Genomic DNA, 18,972 nt, shown 5'->3' on the forward strand with positions numbered 1-18,972 from the left:
AATTCTTTTTTGCTGGGTTAGAGAGCTAATCGCAGCTCACTGGCCATTGGGATTTAAACTGAAACTACAGCATAAGCCAGCACCATCCACTCATGCAACATGTGGTGCCAGGTTCCACAGCCTGGAGAGCATATAATTCATTAAGATCAAAGAATGATTAGAAGTTTCTTGATTATACTTCAATAAAACTGTCTTCCTTTAATTAAATCATACATGAATTCCAACAAAAGATGTATATATATGCACATTACAAGATACATGACATCTCATGAAAAGAAAACAAACAATGAGTTGAGTAAGAAGTTTGCAAAAAACTGGACAGAGATAACAAACAAATCTGGTTCATGTGACTGAAGTCTCATCACAAACATGAGGTATGTGCAGAAAGTGCATCACATCCACACTTTGTGCATCTCACACATTTAGGCATTACTATACTGAAAATGCTGCATTTGGTCCCTTCATAAATCTCTCACTGCTTAGCTGCCCTTACATTATTTCTGAACATAATGAAGTATTAAAATGCAAAAAATTCTTGCTCTATGTTGAAGACACTAGGATTTTCTTAGTCAACAAGTTGAAGCCAGCTCACATGCTGACTGTGCAGTGACCCTTTCATAATGTTTCCCAGCCATACAGATACACATATGTATTTATCAGGAATGTCTTTTCCCATTTATACAGTAATTTGATGCAGTGATCTCTTGGCATAAAGTACACTACATAAGAGGCTGAACATTGTACCTCCCCCAAACCAGAATTAAAATAATGAGAAACTATTATATTACAGAAAACATTCTTCAACATGTCAACAAATTTAGTCAAAAGCAAAAATTCTGGATATTTTAATATATCCTGGATATGGAAATATGGGACTTAAGGATCTGTAAACAGTGAAAGAGTCCAGCCTTTTTCCACCATGAGCATATCAGACAATCCCAAATTGAACAAGCTTCATATTAAATGTATTTCCATATAAGATCCATCTGCCTTAGGAAGTATTTAAGGTGTAACAAGTAAGAGTGCAGATCTATAAAATAATATAAAATAATAACTCTCACTATAAAAAGTGAAGTCAAAGAAACTTCAACAGGTAGCCATGGATACCCCTGTTCAGTTAAACATTAGGCTGAAGAAAAAAACTTGCTGTAGACTCAGAGGTCTTTCAGGAGAGCTGAACAAGAATTGACCAAGCTATATATCAAAGTGGGCTGTTAGAGATTAAGCCATATGCCAAGACATTATGTTTACAAACATAAAGGTAAGAACTTTTCACATCTTTTTACCCACAGCCTGAAGAAATACTCAAACTCCTAAACATTAATATGTATCAGTTGTTCCACAATTCATGTTTAGATGACCAACCTGATCTGTCCCTAAAGTAGACCTACTTAGAGTACAGGGTTGGACCTTTTGACTTTCAGGGGTCTGTTCCAACTTACATTATCAACAGTTCTATACAAGCTCCTCCATCATGGCAAGAGCCAAGGAATTCAGGCATCTAATCCCTCTGTGAAAGACTAACTGCCCAATCATTCAAGACAACCAGGTTTGCTTTCCCTAGGCACAAACTACTGCAGATAACCTTTGACTTTCACAGTAACTTTCACAGGTTACTGCAGATTAACCTTTCACAACCATGACTGCCAAGTCTTACTTTCATAACTTCAGCTACCATAGCTAGCTGTGTACCGGGCTAGTAGAGGAAATTTCTGGGTTTATCATTCTTAAAAAGAAAAAAAGTAAAATTTATTTTAAGTTATTAGCAATAATATAAGCAGTAGTAATTAGCAGCTAAAAATATTATGATCTGTCACTAACCTTATGCTTCTTTATGAATAATTTTCCTGGAGTTTAACTAAAGACCACATACATCTATTTTACAGGAAAAACAAACTAGAAGCAAGTGTCATTCCTGTAATATGCCACTAGCCAACATGCATCCTTTGACTTAAGCCAGCATTGAGGTTTTGTATGCTGAACTCTACTGTCCTCTGAAACTGAAGAATTAAGTAGTTCCAGTCACAGTACTGGAAGTGGAATTCTTTTAATACAATTGGGGTCTTTCTCAAACAGCACCATGTAGTCCAGAATACAGTTCCTCTACTTGATTTATACATTCTAAAAAGCTAAAAGAACCAGCAACTGTGAAAGTTAAAGACTATCTGTGAAGGAGCAACAAGATGATTTATGCTAGCTTAGCAAGAAAGTCAAATTCCAGAGTCACTGAGAACAGAGACTGGAACCAATATCCACAGGCGTAACACTGTACAACTGGGTAAAATATCTGCATCCTGCTTGCTACTGACTATCAGAAATGCAAAATGATGTTTTGATGTCCAGTCCACAGGTGAAGATCTAGGTCAGACAGGTATGCTGACAGGCAAAAGTATCTTTGCAACATGGCTCAGGCAAGGACCAAGGCCATGGCCTGAGTTTCAGTATGGCATCCAAGCTAAGAGGTCAACAGACACTTCATTCTCACATCTTTCCTACAGCTCCTTCCTCAACAGTGAGAGCAAAGGTTGCACAGCTGTGCTACATCAATGTTGACCTTGAGCACAGGCAGCTCAACCCTGCAAGTAGAGGTTCGTCAGGCTGATGATGAGCTCAGGGCCCTGACATTAGCTTTCAAAGGAAATACCTGTAAGAACCAAGGACAGAGGCTGCTGAACTATCAGGCTAAATGGAGATTTCAAGTCTTCTGAGAGCAAAACATAAGCTGAATGTTACTGGCACAACAACAGGACCATTTAAAAAACAAAAAAAATGTGGGTTTTAATGAGTTAACCAAACTTGTAAAGTGCACGTCAGTCAGTTTAAAATCCATCTACCTGTAAAATAGCTACTTCAAACAGAGATGGAAGAGCCTAACTTCATTAAAAAAATAAATAAAATAATGCTGTTGTAATTAAGTAAGATCTTCTCCCCAAATTTTTGAACACACAAAATGATAAAATATGACTGAATATGGCAGCACTGAGTAACCATACTGCCAGCAGGATTCAGGTTTGGAGAAATAAAAAGAGCTTACAACAGAAACACAGGAATGTACTGTTAATAAAGTGAAAGTGAAATATAACCAAAACTTCCTCTGGGAGAGCCTGAAGAAGGCTACTGTGTTTTGAAACTTTTATACATACCTACCATCTTACTAACAGACAACGAGAAATAGAAGAGTACTGAAAGTCTTACAGCTACCACAGATAATTTTTAAAAGTAACTTTACAATTACTGTTTTCTGAGCTAATTCTTGCTGATGAAGTAATTTTTATGTGTCGTGATCCAGCTACAGGCTTGGCTTTCGTCATGTTATTCCCAATATATACAAATCTTTTCTTCTTAATTTGAAAAAAACAAATAATAAAAAAATTAACATGTCAAGCACTGCTCTTCCTTATTATTTGAGCTTAAAACCTCTGGGGATGTTTTTCCAGCTGTAGTTTAACGCCTAAATACAAATAAGGTCTATTTCCAGATATGCTGCAAACTTGGTAATACAGGGAGGGTCATCCACTGACACAGTATTATCCTGCCAAGCAGAAAAACCATGATGAGACTACTCTTGCACAATATTTCTCAAAATAAATGTTGAAATTACTTTTGTATCTATTCATAGTGCTGAATTTTGTCTTTCTGCCCACCCTCCTCAAGAAAGAGCTATTTTTAAACAGGTAATTTGTACTGTTCATGCATATTTTTCTAGCTACTCTTCAATTTCCTAATAATAACTTAAACAGGATTGAGTGACTTGTACCAGCAGAGAAATAACTGAACATGTAGTTACTTGACAAACAGCCTAGTAAATAATTGTGTCCTAAACACAAGCATTTGATGTGATAACAGCTGTCATTAAAGTAACTATCAAACACCACACTGGACAACAGAAGTAGAATGCTTTTGCCCAGGCTGGTAGAGATAAATATTCAGTCAGCTGCTGTTCAAATGGAATGACAGGAACAGAGCTAGTATGAATAGAGCTTCAAAAAGTACAAGAAGCCTCTGAAAAGCTCAACTATGATCTTCAGAGTAAAGGATTAGGCCTTGGCTGAGAAAATTAAACTTTTACAAAGGATGAGCTCATGGGTTCTACCACATCCTTCTGGACTCACTGCCTCTAATCGTTTCATAAGACTATATGAAAAATGAGAATAAATGAGAATTTATTTGAAACAGTCTGTCCATATTTCCAGGTCCTCTTTTTATATTCAACAACCATTGCAAACAGACATATGTAGCTGTATTAATGACTTTTTTTTTTTTTTAATCCAAACAGAAATTTAGCAGCATTAACAAACCTTGGCCTTAAGAAGATGATGACAGTCCACCACCTACATGTGAAATGAACTATGTGATATTCCGTAAAGCATGTATACTATGAAAAAACAAACATATTTTAATTTGTGTCCTTAAAGGTGATTCTACCATTGTGCTATAGTCCCAGATAGTTAAACAACACAAGAACTTTGAACTGGATATCAGCTGGGAACTGAGGCACAATCTCAAAAATAAGCGCAGGAAATAAAATAAAAGAGCAGTAGTCAGAAATAGGAGCTGGGAAAAATAAAGTCCTTCTTGCAAAGGGTTCAAGTAACTGCTTCAAAAAAATAAATAAAGTACCTGCCAACTTAGTTGCCTATTCCTTAATTTCAGACCTGTTCCCAAGCAACTAGTAACATTCTCATCACACCAAAGAATAGGATACAGACAGGAAGACCTACACAAGACCCTTAGACAAGCTCTTCCTGATATTTTTTATAGTCTTGTAAGACAGAAAATTATGCCATGGCAGAAAAGAAGGGGTATTGACACAACTCTCTTTTTTCTACAAACCTGTATGATCCCTTTTGGGAAACAGGATGTAAGCCTATAGCTTCTCTTTCTGAAGATTTGCCAAGTTTTATAATCACATACTTTCTTCAATTTCTCTCTTCTTCAGGCCAGATGAAGTGTCACTGACCAGAACTGTAAACAACAGGCAAGTTTTCCTTCTGTATTTCCCTCTGTCTCCCCCTCCCCTTCTGCTGATTTTCATGTCCTTCTCTGAACCATAACTGGAAATGGCACCTGGTAAGCATGGGCTTACTGACTCCTGTATTTCTTACAAGGCACCAAAACCCAATAGGGACTACACCTCCAAATATCTACTGTAACTAAGGGGAAGAAGAAAAAGCAGAGGAGCAGCAAACCCACAGAAACCAGACTGTTTACAGGAAGGCTAATGGAGAATAGAAAAAGAAAGATGAGATGGTCAACAAAGAGTAAACTAGTGGTATAGGTACTGGAAAGCGTATATGAGCTAATAAGGAATTAAGCAATTTCAAAATACAAAGGTAAAAAAATCACTGATTGCTAACACAACAATCTAGGAGTTCCGGTTACACTCCAAAAACTCTTCAGTACTCTGCTATCGTATCTTCAGAAAGTTACATAACATCCATCTGTATACATTTACCCATTAATAACATATGATTAATAATATTTACTTAAATCCTATGTGTGCCAAAGCAATTTTATGTTCTCATATGAAAGTTTTATAATTCAGTTTTATAAACACAGAAAGGAATTTTAAAAAACCCATGCAAACATGCTCTTACTAAGAATCCAAGTGGAAAAGATGGTCCTCAGTTTTCCATGTTTACATTCCCATTCCATCTTTATAGAGGTTCCCTCTATAAATCTGATGCATACAATGACTTCAGATTATTTGCCTTCATTGTCTTTCTCAGACTGATCCCATGACAAAATACTACAATCTCAATTTGCCTTACAGAAGCCAAGACATGGTGGCTAGCCTATCCAAGCACTAACTAAAAGCTTTGCTTTCTTTAACATTTTCACAACCGTGAATTTATAACAACCTTCACTACAATCACCAAAATCAACTACCTCAACTTAGGTACCATATACCACACTTGCAAAACAAACACACCATACCAGATGGTATATCATATTACATATATGGTACTTCACACCATATTTTGTATCTTCAGAAAAAAGGAGAAGTTGTTGGGCTTATCCATGTTCAAAACATTACCTGCTATCTGATCAGAGTAACCTTAATGAATCTTGACATAATAAGCCAAGTAAAACCTCAGGGACTGTGGTGAGGATAAGAAACATCTATACCATGTTAGCCATGCTTTTTAATTTAAACTGCTATCAACAAAATTGTAATATTCCTTTTGGAATAATATTCTTTTTGTAAGGATACAATTGTATCTTATCAGTAGTGGATGGCATTGTGGTCATCAGATCTGGTACTGCTTCCTGTGATGTAAACTCTTACTCCTCTTCGCTACTCTTTTTCAAGTCTGCATACATTTTCATAGTCCATTTATTATAGGACACATATTCTGAGGCCATTTGATTATTTGAGACTAAGCAAGGTTAATGACGGCTACAGGTCTGTGCTTCAAGTTCACTTCATAAACCAATGGAAAGATGACTAACAGAGTGTTAAAATTTGATGAAACAGATTAGTATTGAGGTATCCAGGTAATAGCGACACGATGTTGTAATTGTAACAAACAAGTAAAGAATTTGATGAGTATTGTGTTAGATGATCTTGAAAAACAGGGAACAACACGTAACAACAGAATAATACAAATTCCACATTGGTACCAATATCAGTTCATGGTATTTTTTTCTTCTAACCTTTTCAGTTACACTAGTTTTATTATTAACTTCCGTGTTTATGTTTGGAGTTTCTACAGTATCCAAAGGGTGGGCAATCTTTACAGATACTAGATAATATTGGAGATAACCTACCACAAGCAGGATTTACAGAAAGGTTATATGACTGTCTGATGAGGGTATAACAACACCATTTATCATTTTTTCAGGCAAAAGAATTTAATATTTACCATGTAGCTTTCCCAGCACATGACCTGAACTGGATGAGACAGAAAATACCTCATTCTGTAATTTAGAAATATACTTCTTTTTTCAAAGCAGACCTAGACATACCCAGTTGCTGAAAGAGAAGAGCCACACTGGTGCCTGTAACAGGAAGGCTATCATGTAGAGGAGTCTGGATCAGCTGTCGGTCTCCAGCTCCCAAAGAAAACAACTTCTGTGGAAAGAATTATTTTTTAATTGAGTATAAATGTCATTCATATAGAATAAACAGGCTGTTTCATACACATCAGTGATTCATCCTGCACAAATTATTTATTCTTCATACAGCAGTTGAAAGTCAGTAAGAATAACTGAATTGACCTACAGACATCTGAAATACAATTTGAGGACAATGCTTCTTGAATGGACTAGCATTAGGTTGTGCCTTCCTTGCATTTACATTTAATTAGTTAAGTAGTAACAGCTTTGAAAGCATTCAATATTACATTTATACGTTAATACGTTAAAAATAATACGTTAAATAAATACGTATTAATAATAATACGTTAAAAACACCTTCAGAAGAAAGCCCAAAACCAAAACGCAAAACTCCCAAAGCCTAAAACCAGAATAACTTAGAAAATAAGTGAAGTTTTTCAGGATCTACTGTCTGCATACATGATTTAAGTATGAACATACTTGTGATACATGGGAAGAAGACACTTTTGCTACTCCTACATTCCTGCTCTGCATACTAAAGTAAAACTTTGGTTTTAATTAATGCACATGAGCGTGACTTTTTCTCCCTCTTCTAGCAGCGGAAAGAGCTCCTGGGTAAAGCTACATTTCTAGATGGAGGGGAGGGGTGGGGTGGGGGGAGATGGACAGAAGAGAAGCTAGATGCTCAAGTGAATCACCAAAACCTGTAATATGAGGTTCAAATACCACTGGAAAAGAGGGTTTCTGATAAGAAGATACAATCTAACTACTCCCCTTCAGAACAAAAAGGCTTAGAATGCAAAAAACCATGGCTGCCTGGAGAGCAATAGGGTATATCCTGACTATGATGAGAGGACATTTTGGCACTTACAGCACTAAGAGAAATTACAATTGTATCCTTACAAGTCAGGGCTATGGGAAAATCAAAAAAGAATTAGGGATTTGTAGGATTTCAAGAAGGTTGTTAATGCATACGTAGGGTGGGAAGTGTGAGAAAATGTGCATGAAACTGACTTTAGAATATTGCCATTTGCATACTTAGTTTCCAGATGCATTTCATGATAAGAATACAATTTCCTAGTAGTGTTACAGCATAAAGTGAAGGCCAAACAAGTTAAGACCCAACTGTCTTGTCAGAAACGCACAAATGTAGAAGAATAGTTTATTTAAATCAAATCTGTAAGCTTTCTGCTTACAGAAAGCATAGGTAAAAAGCAGAAAGAAGTGTGTTTGTTTAAAACCCTTTTTCTTACTTTTAATGCATCGGCTACCTGGAATATTTACCTCTGAGAAAACCACATTTAAGTTATTTTTTTAGCATTTTTTCCAAATGTTATGAAAGCAGAAATTCAAATGAATTACCAACAAAAAAGACCAGTGGAATCCTGAACTGCATCAAAGAAAAGACATGGGGAAATGGGCTAAAATGAAGGACATGTTAAGAAATGGCAAAGAAAAAAACCCTTTAAAAAAATCTTTAGCTAGCAGAAATACTCCTGAACACTCATTATTATTAAGAACTAAACTTACACAAACTGCATGATTTGTTATTGTGGCTTGTAAAGAGCCAACTCACTGACAAAATTAACCCTTTGACCTTATCCTGGAATGGAATTTTTGCTGTCTTTAGAAGATAGGCCACAGGGAAAGCCCTCACAGGCCACAGTGAAAGCACTGAGCTGAACTATGATCTTTTTTCCTTCAAAAGCATTTCAAGAATTTATTTTTTGTTTTCTTCATAAATTAAATTAACTGGAAAAATACCTTTTTTTCTTTTTTTCCTCCCCACTTACCTGAGACCCTCCAGAAGCAGGGACAAGGCATGAACACAGATTTGCAATGAGTGTCTCTAGTGACACATTCAGGCTATCCACATACACAGTATAGATCAGGCCAAGGCAAGCCTAGAAAGGTACACAAAATACATTAAACTGCTATACAGGGAAGGCAGATGTCAAATTACTTGAAGATCTATGTATATAATTCTTTTTAAATGCATGTGTCTTAATAGTTGTTAATGTAGCAGAGTAACTTCCAGCAAAGACAGGGTAATTTGCTACAAAAACAATCATTCATTTTAAAAAACAGTTTGGCTATTTAGAAGGGACGTATGGTGCTGGCAGGTGTAGATACATTCTTTGCTTAAAAGAAAAACCATGTTTAAAATTTGTGCTTTGTTCATCACACATAAAGTGGTTTACTACAAGTTACTTTTAAAAATTACAAAAGCAGTATAGCTTTATCTGTGCTTTGAACTCTATGGATCTAACACTGACTTGTTTCCAGAGCAGAAGACTTTGACGAATCAATGAGCTTTTGAGACTAAAAAAGACTAGCATCAGGGATCAACAATTCCATACATCACTTACATTCTTAATTGTTTCAATATGAATATATTTTATTTTAAAATTAACAGTATATTAACAGTTCAGCATTTTGTTTGGGTTTTTTTTCATGGATCCAGTTTTGAATGAGAAATGACAGATACAACTATCATTTTTACTAATACTTTAACATAAGATGATTCAACACTGCATTCTAAGAAGCCTTCGATAGAAAAATGAAATAAATTACTTAGTTATTAGCATCCTTTTGGTGTCCTTTATCTGTTGTTATTCTGATAAATCAGCAAATATTTTAGGAATTCTCTTAGAAATAATTCCAACAGTAACTTTTCATATAACACATAGTTAAGCTGTGAAATTCCTTGCCATGGATTGTTGTAAAATCTAAGCATTAAGAAACTGGACAAATATGAAAAAAAAACTGCATACAACTGACACCTCTGGTTCAGGATGTTATTTAACTATAATTCACACTGAATTAGGAAAGTATTTTGTGGAATTATTTCTACAGCCTTCCCTATTTTCACACACATTGCTTTGCATTTGCCATGGGCCACTATCAAAGACAAAATACTGCGCTACATGGACTTCTAATCTCACTCGGTACAATCATTCTTAATGTCTAATGACAGCTGTTGAATGATTTCCTGCCTTTGATCTGTAAACTGAACTATATTTGTTTCTGTTAATATGTATTAGCTTAATAAAAATTTAAGCCTTTCATTTATCTCAGACCAGTCATATTTCATCAGCTGAAAGTAATCCAAAATTCTAAACTTCTGCCATGAATCTTAATTTGCTCTAGAAGAGACTCTGACATTCTACCTCTGATATGGAGAAAAAACTAGGGTTTTGCCATTGATTTGCCATTATATATCTAATCAAATATTGTTATTACCTGAGCAAGTATGGTTTGGTCCTAATAATTCCCTTCATTATACAGTAAACTAAGCCCAGAAAAAAAAAATCTCTATTTCATCTTCTGTGAAAATTTAAAACTGCTTGGAGGGTAAAAAAACACTGCTTTAACCTATGGGGGCTATTTACTGTCACCGACATTGAATTTTATCTAGTTCAATCTAAGACTACTTTTACTTTTAAATTCCCAATTCAATCCTGAGATGTTTTAAATCAAAAGTACTGTCACTGCTTCTCATTAAAACCAGATTTGTCTGCTGACATATATTATAAATGGCAATTGCAAGTTCTTTACCCTGAAAATTTCTGGATAATCTAGTCTGGACACCAACACCAGACTTTTAGGAGCAAATACTTCTGCAGGCGGAATTAAACCAGACTCCTCTTCACCTTCAATTTCTTTTCCCTTGAAAACAGAAACACTGCAATTAATAAAAAGAAAGAAATCTCATGCTGAAATGTTAGCATTCTCAAAAAGTTAACATTTCTCAAAGCTTTATTAAAGAAAATGCATTATTTGAAAGTGGTAATGAAGTCAACTAACAGGAGTTGTTAAAACTCATCTGGGAATTCATGCACCAACGTACGTAAAATAAAGTTCTTCTAGACAGCAGTTTAACACGACAAAGTTTCACATTAAATGCTCCCTGTTTCATGCATTAGTGAAACTGATTACAGAACAGGATCCTTTCACATCAGAGTGTTAGCTGATTTACCATCAACCGTAATCTAAACACACAAATAACATTCATGTATTAAATTTCTTACATAAATTCCACTGTTACAACTAAAATGAGCTATGAAGTAATCTCCAGCCTGACCTACTGAATTTGGAATCTAGAAGAATTTCTTCACAAGAAAACTAATTCAGATTTCTCAAAAAAATCTTTCCAACTTCTAAGACACCAAATTTCTGTTACAAGAAAAGAAAGAAGACAAAAAAAAAAAAGAAAAACAGAGGTTCAGTGCAAATGACCTTGCAGTTGCTAACGATACTATGCAAGTTGCTAGAACCTACTCGCCAGTTCTGACATTTCAATCACAAATATTTTATCATTATTCATGGCCAAAACTAAAGATGTCACTAAATATTTTCATTTCTAGAATTCCACAAATCTTTGACAAACTGATTAACTGAGTCAGTTTTCAAATTACAGAAAGTCTGTGCTTTCCAATTTTTTGCATGTACTTTTCTCCAATCCCGTACCACCCACCAAATTTCTAAATACTTTATTTGTTCCTCACCAAGCATTCTTCTAAGCAAAAGTCACTACACTATCTTAATTAGGACTACGAGAAAAATTACTTCCATTTCCATTCCCTTTCCATATGACAACATTCCATTCCTGCCTTCTATTTTTGTCATGTTACTAGTCATCATTTCAGTTTATTAAAAAAAAAAAAAAACCAAAAACAACAAAAACCAACAATCCAACATCACTTTTCTACTAAATGGAAGAAGCCTGATAGAAATGTTCTTAAATGCCAGGAATGCTGTGAGTTCATGAGCTTTATTTCACAATCTCAGTTTAGAACATACGGTTTCTTTAAGCAAACACATGTATCTAAATAAAAGCAGTTAAAACAATTATATAAGTACTTAAAAAGCTGACTTAATCCTTTTAAATATGAAAAATGTTCAGTTATAGTAAGCTTCATGTGGGAATTTTATTGACAGGAGAGTACAATCAAAAAAGCTGGAAGAGCACTGCCCTACAGCATAATTGTTCTAGTTGGAAACTAAACAGCTTTCTTCAAGAGCAGTTTTGGTTTAACTAACCTAAATTACCTTCTACTGAAACAAAATATATAACACTCCTACCCTCTCCAGTCCCGTCTGCACAGTCCTGTGTGCCTTGGTCAAAGCCAAATGGTGGCAGCTGAAGACATTAGCTTTCAGGCAGCAACCATCATCATCCATAAACCACTTAATCATTTCTGCCTCCACGCCAAGACCTGCGTTTTATTACATAAATGCTTTCCTCAGTTCTAGCACCAAACTGAAAAGGTCACTCTGAAAAGGCCCAGTAGCTGGGTATCAGCTAGAAGCTGCACTGATAGCTGAAGAGTATTGAAGAGCTACTTCCTAACCTGACCTGCATTGCCCATTCACCCAAAAGTCAGAACTGGCCTTTCAGGCTTGCGTCCTGAAACTGGGCACGTTTCTTTTGGAAGCTGCTCAACTACAATCAAGTCCTGTGTCAACCTATGCTAAAGTACTGCTCACACACAAACCCCTCTGAGAGTAACATACATAGGTATATGTATATGCACATGCACCCTGGTGCTCTATTTTCATTATCACATAGACAAAAAAGGGCATGTAATATTTTACATGTATACCAAAAGAAACTCAAACACTAAAAAAAATGGGGTTATACACAAAATAAACAAGACTCTGTAGCTCTTGGAAAATTGTCACTGTGATTCTTCAGGACATAAAAGTTAAGTGGTACTGATCTATACTATAAAATCCTTTTTCTCAGCAAGAGATTTCAAAAACCCTGAACACACACGCACACACACACGCACACACAAAACCCAAAACATGTAACGATGGCTGCACTAAGCCAGAAAAAAATGTTCATCTATAGCTTAGTGTTGTCATTCCTCCAGTGCATTCTCTCTCCATCTCCAGCAGCTCAGGAATGCCCTGACCTGGAGACAGCTTACTATCTAAAAAATAATTCCATATTTAAGTAAAAATAGTTTAAAAAGACAGTACTTAGGTTTGTAATAACCAAGTTATTTAACTAAAAGATATGGATAATATTTTCAAACCAAATATAAAACAATTGGCATAGCAACATATATACACATACTTGCCTTTGTACATAAATTCTTACTTAAATGGCAATCACTACATACACAATGTACAGACTTAGTCTAGTCTGCATCTCATTTCTAGTTTAGAATTGTGACTTATAAATTAATAGAGAAACACAGTAACTCAACAGTCACATGCCCCACACATTCATTTATTTCCTTCCATCCATTATAATATTGACAGGGAGAGCTTTTACATTAATTACAGTTCCCTATCCCTACCCCCAAAATACAAGAAGTATTTTTAAATTATAGTTTAGTGGTTACACTCCACTAAAGATAAAATTGACAAAAGTTTAGTGTATCAACTGTTCTTAAGAGTCAATTATGAATTCTAGGCATAACAGCAACAGCTTCTGGCTATCCTGACAACATTAGGAAAAATGAAATTAAAACATGATCCACATTTCTAAAGACAAGTGAATATGGAAGTTTTTCTATATTCATATGGTACTAAGATAATGAAAATTAAGGGTGCATAGACAGGGAATAGGTTTCTATAAAAGACCATTTTCATAAAATCCACTCAACATCAGATCAAGTCTTGAATTAATTCATAATTAGATTTAATTTAAAACTTTATGAGCACAATAGCAGCACAATGTTGAATGGATAAATCATTTATATTATAAAAACAATCTCTTACTTCATAAAAGACAGGAAAATGCAACGTGACTAGCCATATTTCCTCCACGGCTCAACTTTCTGACAGGCACACAGGCACATTATTGGGAGTCAGTAGACTAAGTAGATAATCATTTCAAACACATGACTTTTAACATACTTTTCAAGCATAAGCATTCTGTAGCAATACTAAATACAAAGCGGTAAAACCATAAACCTAACTCTTTCAATTTATACTTTTGCTCAGGCACATGCACATTTCATCTTTTTCCCTTTTCTCATCTAGGAGAAAATATTCTGTAATAGAAACTAATAAAAGAGTTAGTTGCATTTTTTTCCTCAATCAATACCTTTTCATTTTATAAATACAGAATTCCATTTACAACTAAATTAAGAATAACTGCATGTGAAGGATATATAAACTGAAAGATTAATTTAAATTGATTATGTAAGATAATACTGCTTTTTTTTCTTAATCTAGTTGATTATTATAGTTTTTCTTTTGTACTTATATTGATTGGAAGATGATGGCAATGGTACCTGGTACGCTGTTATGGGACTTCCCTTATATCTCTCATTTAGATTGTTGCCTTTTTTCTTGTATCATGAGAAGTAGCCATTTAACATACTCGTGACCTACAGCAATAGGGTAAATGTACAATACCAACTAATTGAACTAACAGCATCACTTTATAGCTTAGAAACTTAGTCAATAAAAATATCTGAATTAATGAACACATTTGTGCAAGCATTTGAAAAAATCTCACAAAATAATAAAAGTTCACATGACCAAGTAATTAAAAAAACCCCATAACATTAATACCCTGACTGCCAACCAAAAGTTCAGAAAAATTAACTGTGATCAGCAGTTCATCATCACTTTGCTATTTATTTGTTTGCTTGGTTTCTGAGCACAACTTGTTCCTCAGTTTAGCCAAAGGATGTTCATGGCATTAAGCCCAAACTAGACAAATTCAGACTAATTATTCAAGAATTCTTTAATGAGCAAGATACTGACAACTGGAGTTACCTACCAACAGATCAGGCATGACTTTCCAGATCCACAGGCTAGAAAAAATTTAATATATTTCTAATACATGCAGTTAAAATCAGATACTTGGGGGTTTTATACACATTAAATATTGTTTATTTTGGCGTTCTTTTGCTTTAGAAGCCCCTCTACATTTATAAAAGAAGCATAAGGACAACTGGGCACACTGTGCAGGACTTCATCAAGTACACTGTAATGAGATAAGAGTTTGAAAGCTTGGTATTAGAAAAAAAAAATCAGGTATAATAATAATATCCTCAAATTGGTGTCAAAGACAACCTAAAGATTTCTTACAACTGTAATGTGCATTAAATACTTTTTTCATATGCTACACACAGGGTACTACGGAAAAATTATTTACAGATTTTAACAGAGCAAGTGACAAGTCATAGAATCATAGAACAGAATCACAGAATAGTTAGGGTTGGAAAGGACCTTAAGATCATCAAGTTCAACCCCCCTGCCATGGACAGGGACACCTCACACTAAACCATGCCACCCAAGGTTCTGTCCAACCTGGCCTTGAACACCACCAGGGATGGAGCATTCACAACTTCCTTGGGCAACCCATTCCAGTGCCTCACCACCCTAACCGGAAAGAATTTCTTCCTTATATCCAATCTAAACTTCCCCTGTTTAAGTTTTAACCCATTGCCCCTTGTCCTATCACTACAGTCCCTAATGAAGGGTCCCTCCCCAGCATCCTTATAGGCCCCCTTCAGATACTGGAAGGCTGCTAGGAGGTCTCCCCGCAGCCTTTTCTTCTCCGGGCTGAACAGCCCCAACTTTCTCAGCCTGTCTGCATATGGGAGGTGCTCCAGTCCCCTGATCATCCTCATGGCCCACCTCTGGACTCGTTCCAACAGATCCATGTCCCTTTTATGTTGAGGACACCATTTTTATGTTGAGGACACCGGAACTGCACAGTACTCCAAGTGAGGTCTCACAAGAGCAGAGTAGCCATGTAGCTATCCCAAGTCAGTACCCACACCAGACTATTTAAGGATACATTAAAGGAAATGTAATGAACACTGCGAATCCATGAAGGCATACAATACCAAGTGCACAGGCTTAGCTTAACAACATGCGACTGATACCATTTCAAAACTTCACTGCAGTCTCCTGCTTCTCCAGTATGCCCTGTATGTGCTACTCAGCATAACTTAAGCAGGCACAACGGTTAAATGAAGTAGTCCTGAGATATCCTCTACCCAGTGCATTTTGCTTTATCACAAATATATGTTCAGAGTTGAAAACTGTGAGTTTCAGATGACATCTTGTATGGACAAGAACAGCCTAAGTGTTTAGTGTCCATGCTTAGCATCAAAGAGCATAGGAAATTTCTTTAGAGCTACGCTGTGTGCTAGCTTGCCAAAACAGAAGTAGTAACACTACATGAAACATGACAAAAGCTCAACCAATTGAAGTTACAGGAAAGCTGTTAGAAAGTCCTTTGCAGCAGACCCTACCCTTATTGCTCTGTTTTACTCTTTATACACTTTTTACTGCTGGCATCAGTAATCTCACTGGGCTCCTGAAAATCAAACCAAAATCCAAACTACCAAAGTAAAATGGCCATTCACAGTTAGTATTAAGAAATAACAAAAACAGCCACCATGATCAGCATGCTAACTGAAATAGGCTCAAAACAAACAATTGGTGGTATCTCTTCAAGCAACGGTTATTTGACTTACGAAACTCTTGTGCGACAGAATGGTAGTAATAAAAATGCAGACAAGAGTCCCAAGAAGACAGGGCAAGCTAATGGAATTAACAGGGATTACTAAACATACACCAGGTATATTTGGCTCAGTGGGTCCTTGAACTGTCGAGGCAGAGGAGGGACCACTCATGGATATATTACGTATGCTGTGTTTCTCTGTTAATCCCTAGACATTCACTCCACAGAGACAAAATATTGTGCAAGATGTCTTTTCCTTCTGGTCCCAAGTGATAACTCTTATGTTCTTCCAAGTAACGTATGTAACATATTTCAATGTATTTTATTTAATTATACACTTTCACAGTATTATTTTGATTATAAAATACTGCAACTTTTCAGCTATATTATTATGTTCAGTGTTCACTGGTAGTCAACAGCTTCAAGATACATTAATTCTCTTTTGATACCTAAATCACACACACACGGGGCAGGAAATCAGTTAAGAGATTACAAACTTATTTTTTATTCCCTTCTTTCTTTTCTCTCTGCATAAAAAACCCTTACGCATTTATAAATATCTAAAACCTACGCTGACTTAGTATCATTCATGGTTTTAGACTTGGTCTCAGGTATGTGGAATAGAGAAAAAAAAAATAAATTACAGCATTCACATTACAAGCAAATAGTTCTTTTTAGCTATGAATTTATTTAATTTCCTGTAGATTTATGTCAAAGTTTAAAAAAATCTGTGGATCACCCAATATCTGATAAGGGTTGGTCTCACACTCCAAGTTCTCCCTCATGTGGCAGTGGATTACAAAACGTAACTTTCTGCTTCCCACCTACTTTCATAAAAGCTACTGCAAGTGCAAGATTGCTGCTGTCAAATGTATTCGGCTGACCCTGAATGTCCTTAAGTACTGCATGTACAAAATCAGCACATAAACAGACATTTTTATGCAAGTCTCAATTTCAGCTTAAGAAATTATATTAAAAATTTTACTAGAAAAAAGGTGACTGATTTTGTGCTACGCCAGTGAAAAAGTGCAACTCATTTAAAAGACAAGATCCGGCAACCAAGAAAACAAATGACAGCAGACAATTTTACTCATATTATCCTTATCTTTTTTTATTCAACATTGCCCTGTTCTAGCTCTCAGGCTTTCACGTTTCCTCTTGAACTTTTATTAACATAATTGTGCAAGAACAATCATTTCAAGATGTCAGCTCTGCTTCCAAACATTGACATTTCACTTAAAAATAACAATCTAGCCAAAATCTACATTAGGAACTGAAGTCAATTTTTAAAAATGAAAATGACTCACCAATATAGTAAAAAATATTTCTACTGCTGAATGTAGTTGAGGTTAAGGGACGTATGCAGCTTGAGAACACATCAGCATTTCCTCCATCAACACGGAGCTGAATTCTAGCACACATGAACTGTAAGTATCCTTCCTTTCCTGTCTTTTCACCCCAACTTCGGAAGTTAGTGTATCTTAATACTTGAATATGTATGAACAAATCTGCCACTTATCAAATCTCCAACACTGAAGGTTCCTAGATAAAACAACTTCAAACCATTATCCAACTCTCCAAGACTACCAGGTGTCTATCCTGGTGTCTATTCACCTACACCAGCTCTGACTTCCTTAGGTGGGAACCACTATGTCCTTCTGAGTCTTTGAACCACCTCTATGAATTGCCTTTGTTAGAACTTCTACGCACTTCCAGATACGAAGACAATCCAGGCATGCTGGCCATACCTCTCCACAGCAGAGGCATATGCCACTGAAGTCACTGCATTTAGTTCTGAATAATGTTGAGCAGAGAAAAATTAGGTTTCTCTTTATGTCAGACTGAAGAAAATAATTCTAAACTGAGGCACAAAAAGTTAGAAAACATATATTGTTAGATGTAGCTTCCCAATTGTGAAGGTGGAAGCTGGCAGGCATTTTCTGAAACTCAAAATCAAATGTGAACAGAAAGTGAAATTAAAATTGTACTTTTATTAATTCATCCAGTTCTAGAGAGAGAATGAACATCTCATTAAGAAATTTTCACTCTAGTACTTCATTGTAATTGCCAAAACCAGTTTGCCCTATGCAAAATTTTGCAGTGAAATTGCGCCAAGTTCAGCAAGCCCACTGTTTTTCTACTAACTGCTCAGTAAAGAAGATTTAGAAACCATGCATAATTTCTTATTTCCAGAAAAATTACTTAAACTTTGCTTTAGTAATCTTGTGCCAATTGCTCATTTGGGACAGATCCCTTTCTCTCCATGTGACTTATTCTCTGCTGGACTTATTTGCAGCCAAATACACTCTTAGTTGGTTTATTAACCACCAAAGGCCAAAAAAAATTCATCATAATTTCATTTTAATTAATTTTCAGATAATACAAACACACGTATCCAATAAATTCTAACACATGTACAAAAGTTAAAATAAACTTAGCCGATGCCTCCAGAATACAAATCTGCATCC

The 18,972-nt window shown here is 35.6% G+C and overlaps 1 protein-coding gene across 1 annotated transcript in view; it reads right to left on the reverse strand.

Annotated features, from left to right (window-relative positions):
* SBF2 (SET binding factor 2) overlaps nucleotides 1–18,972 on the reverse strand; it is a 260,129-nt gene that overhangs the window by 121,216 nt on the left and 119,941 nt on the right. The window contains exons 4-6 of the mRNA XM_061380465.1: nucleotides 10,618–10,728; nucleotides 8,853–8,963; nucleotides 6,970–7,075 (exon numbers count right to left, since the gene is read on the reverse strand). Of these exons, the coding sequence (XP_061236449.1) occupies nucleotides 6,970–7,075; nucleotides 8,853–8,963; nucleotides 10,618–10,728 (328 nt within the window). The remainder of the gene's footprint in view (nucleotides 1–6,969; nucleotides 7,076–8,852; nucleotides 8,964–10,617; nucleotides 10,729–18,972) is intronic.

This window comes from Neopsephotus bourkii, unplaced genomic scaffold, assembly GCF_033783945.1.
Source record: "Neopsephotus bourkii isolate Nb327-2 ecotype Australia unplaced genomic scaffold, CSIRO-AGI_Nbou_v1 NB_1792, whole genome shotgun sequence".
Classification (NCBI taxonomy): domain Eukaryota; kingdom Metazoa; phylum Chordata; class Aves; order Psittaciformes; family Psittacidae; genus Neopsephotus; species Neopsephotus bourkii.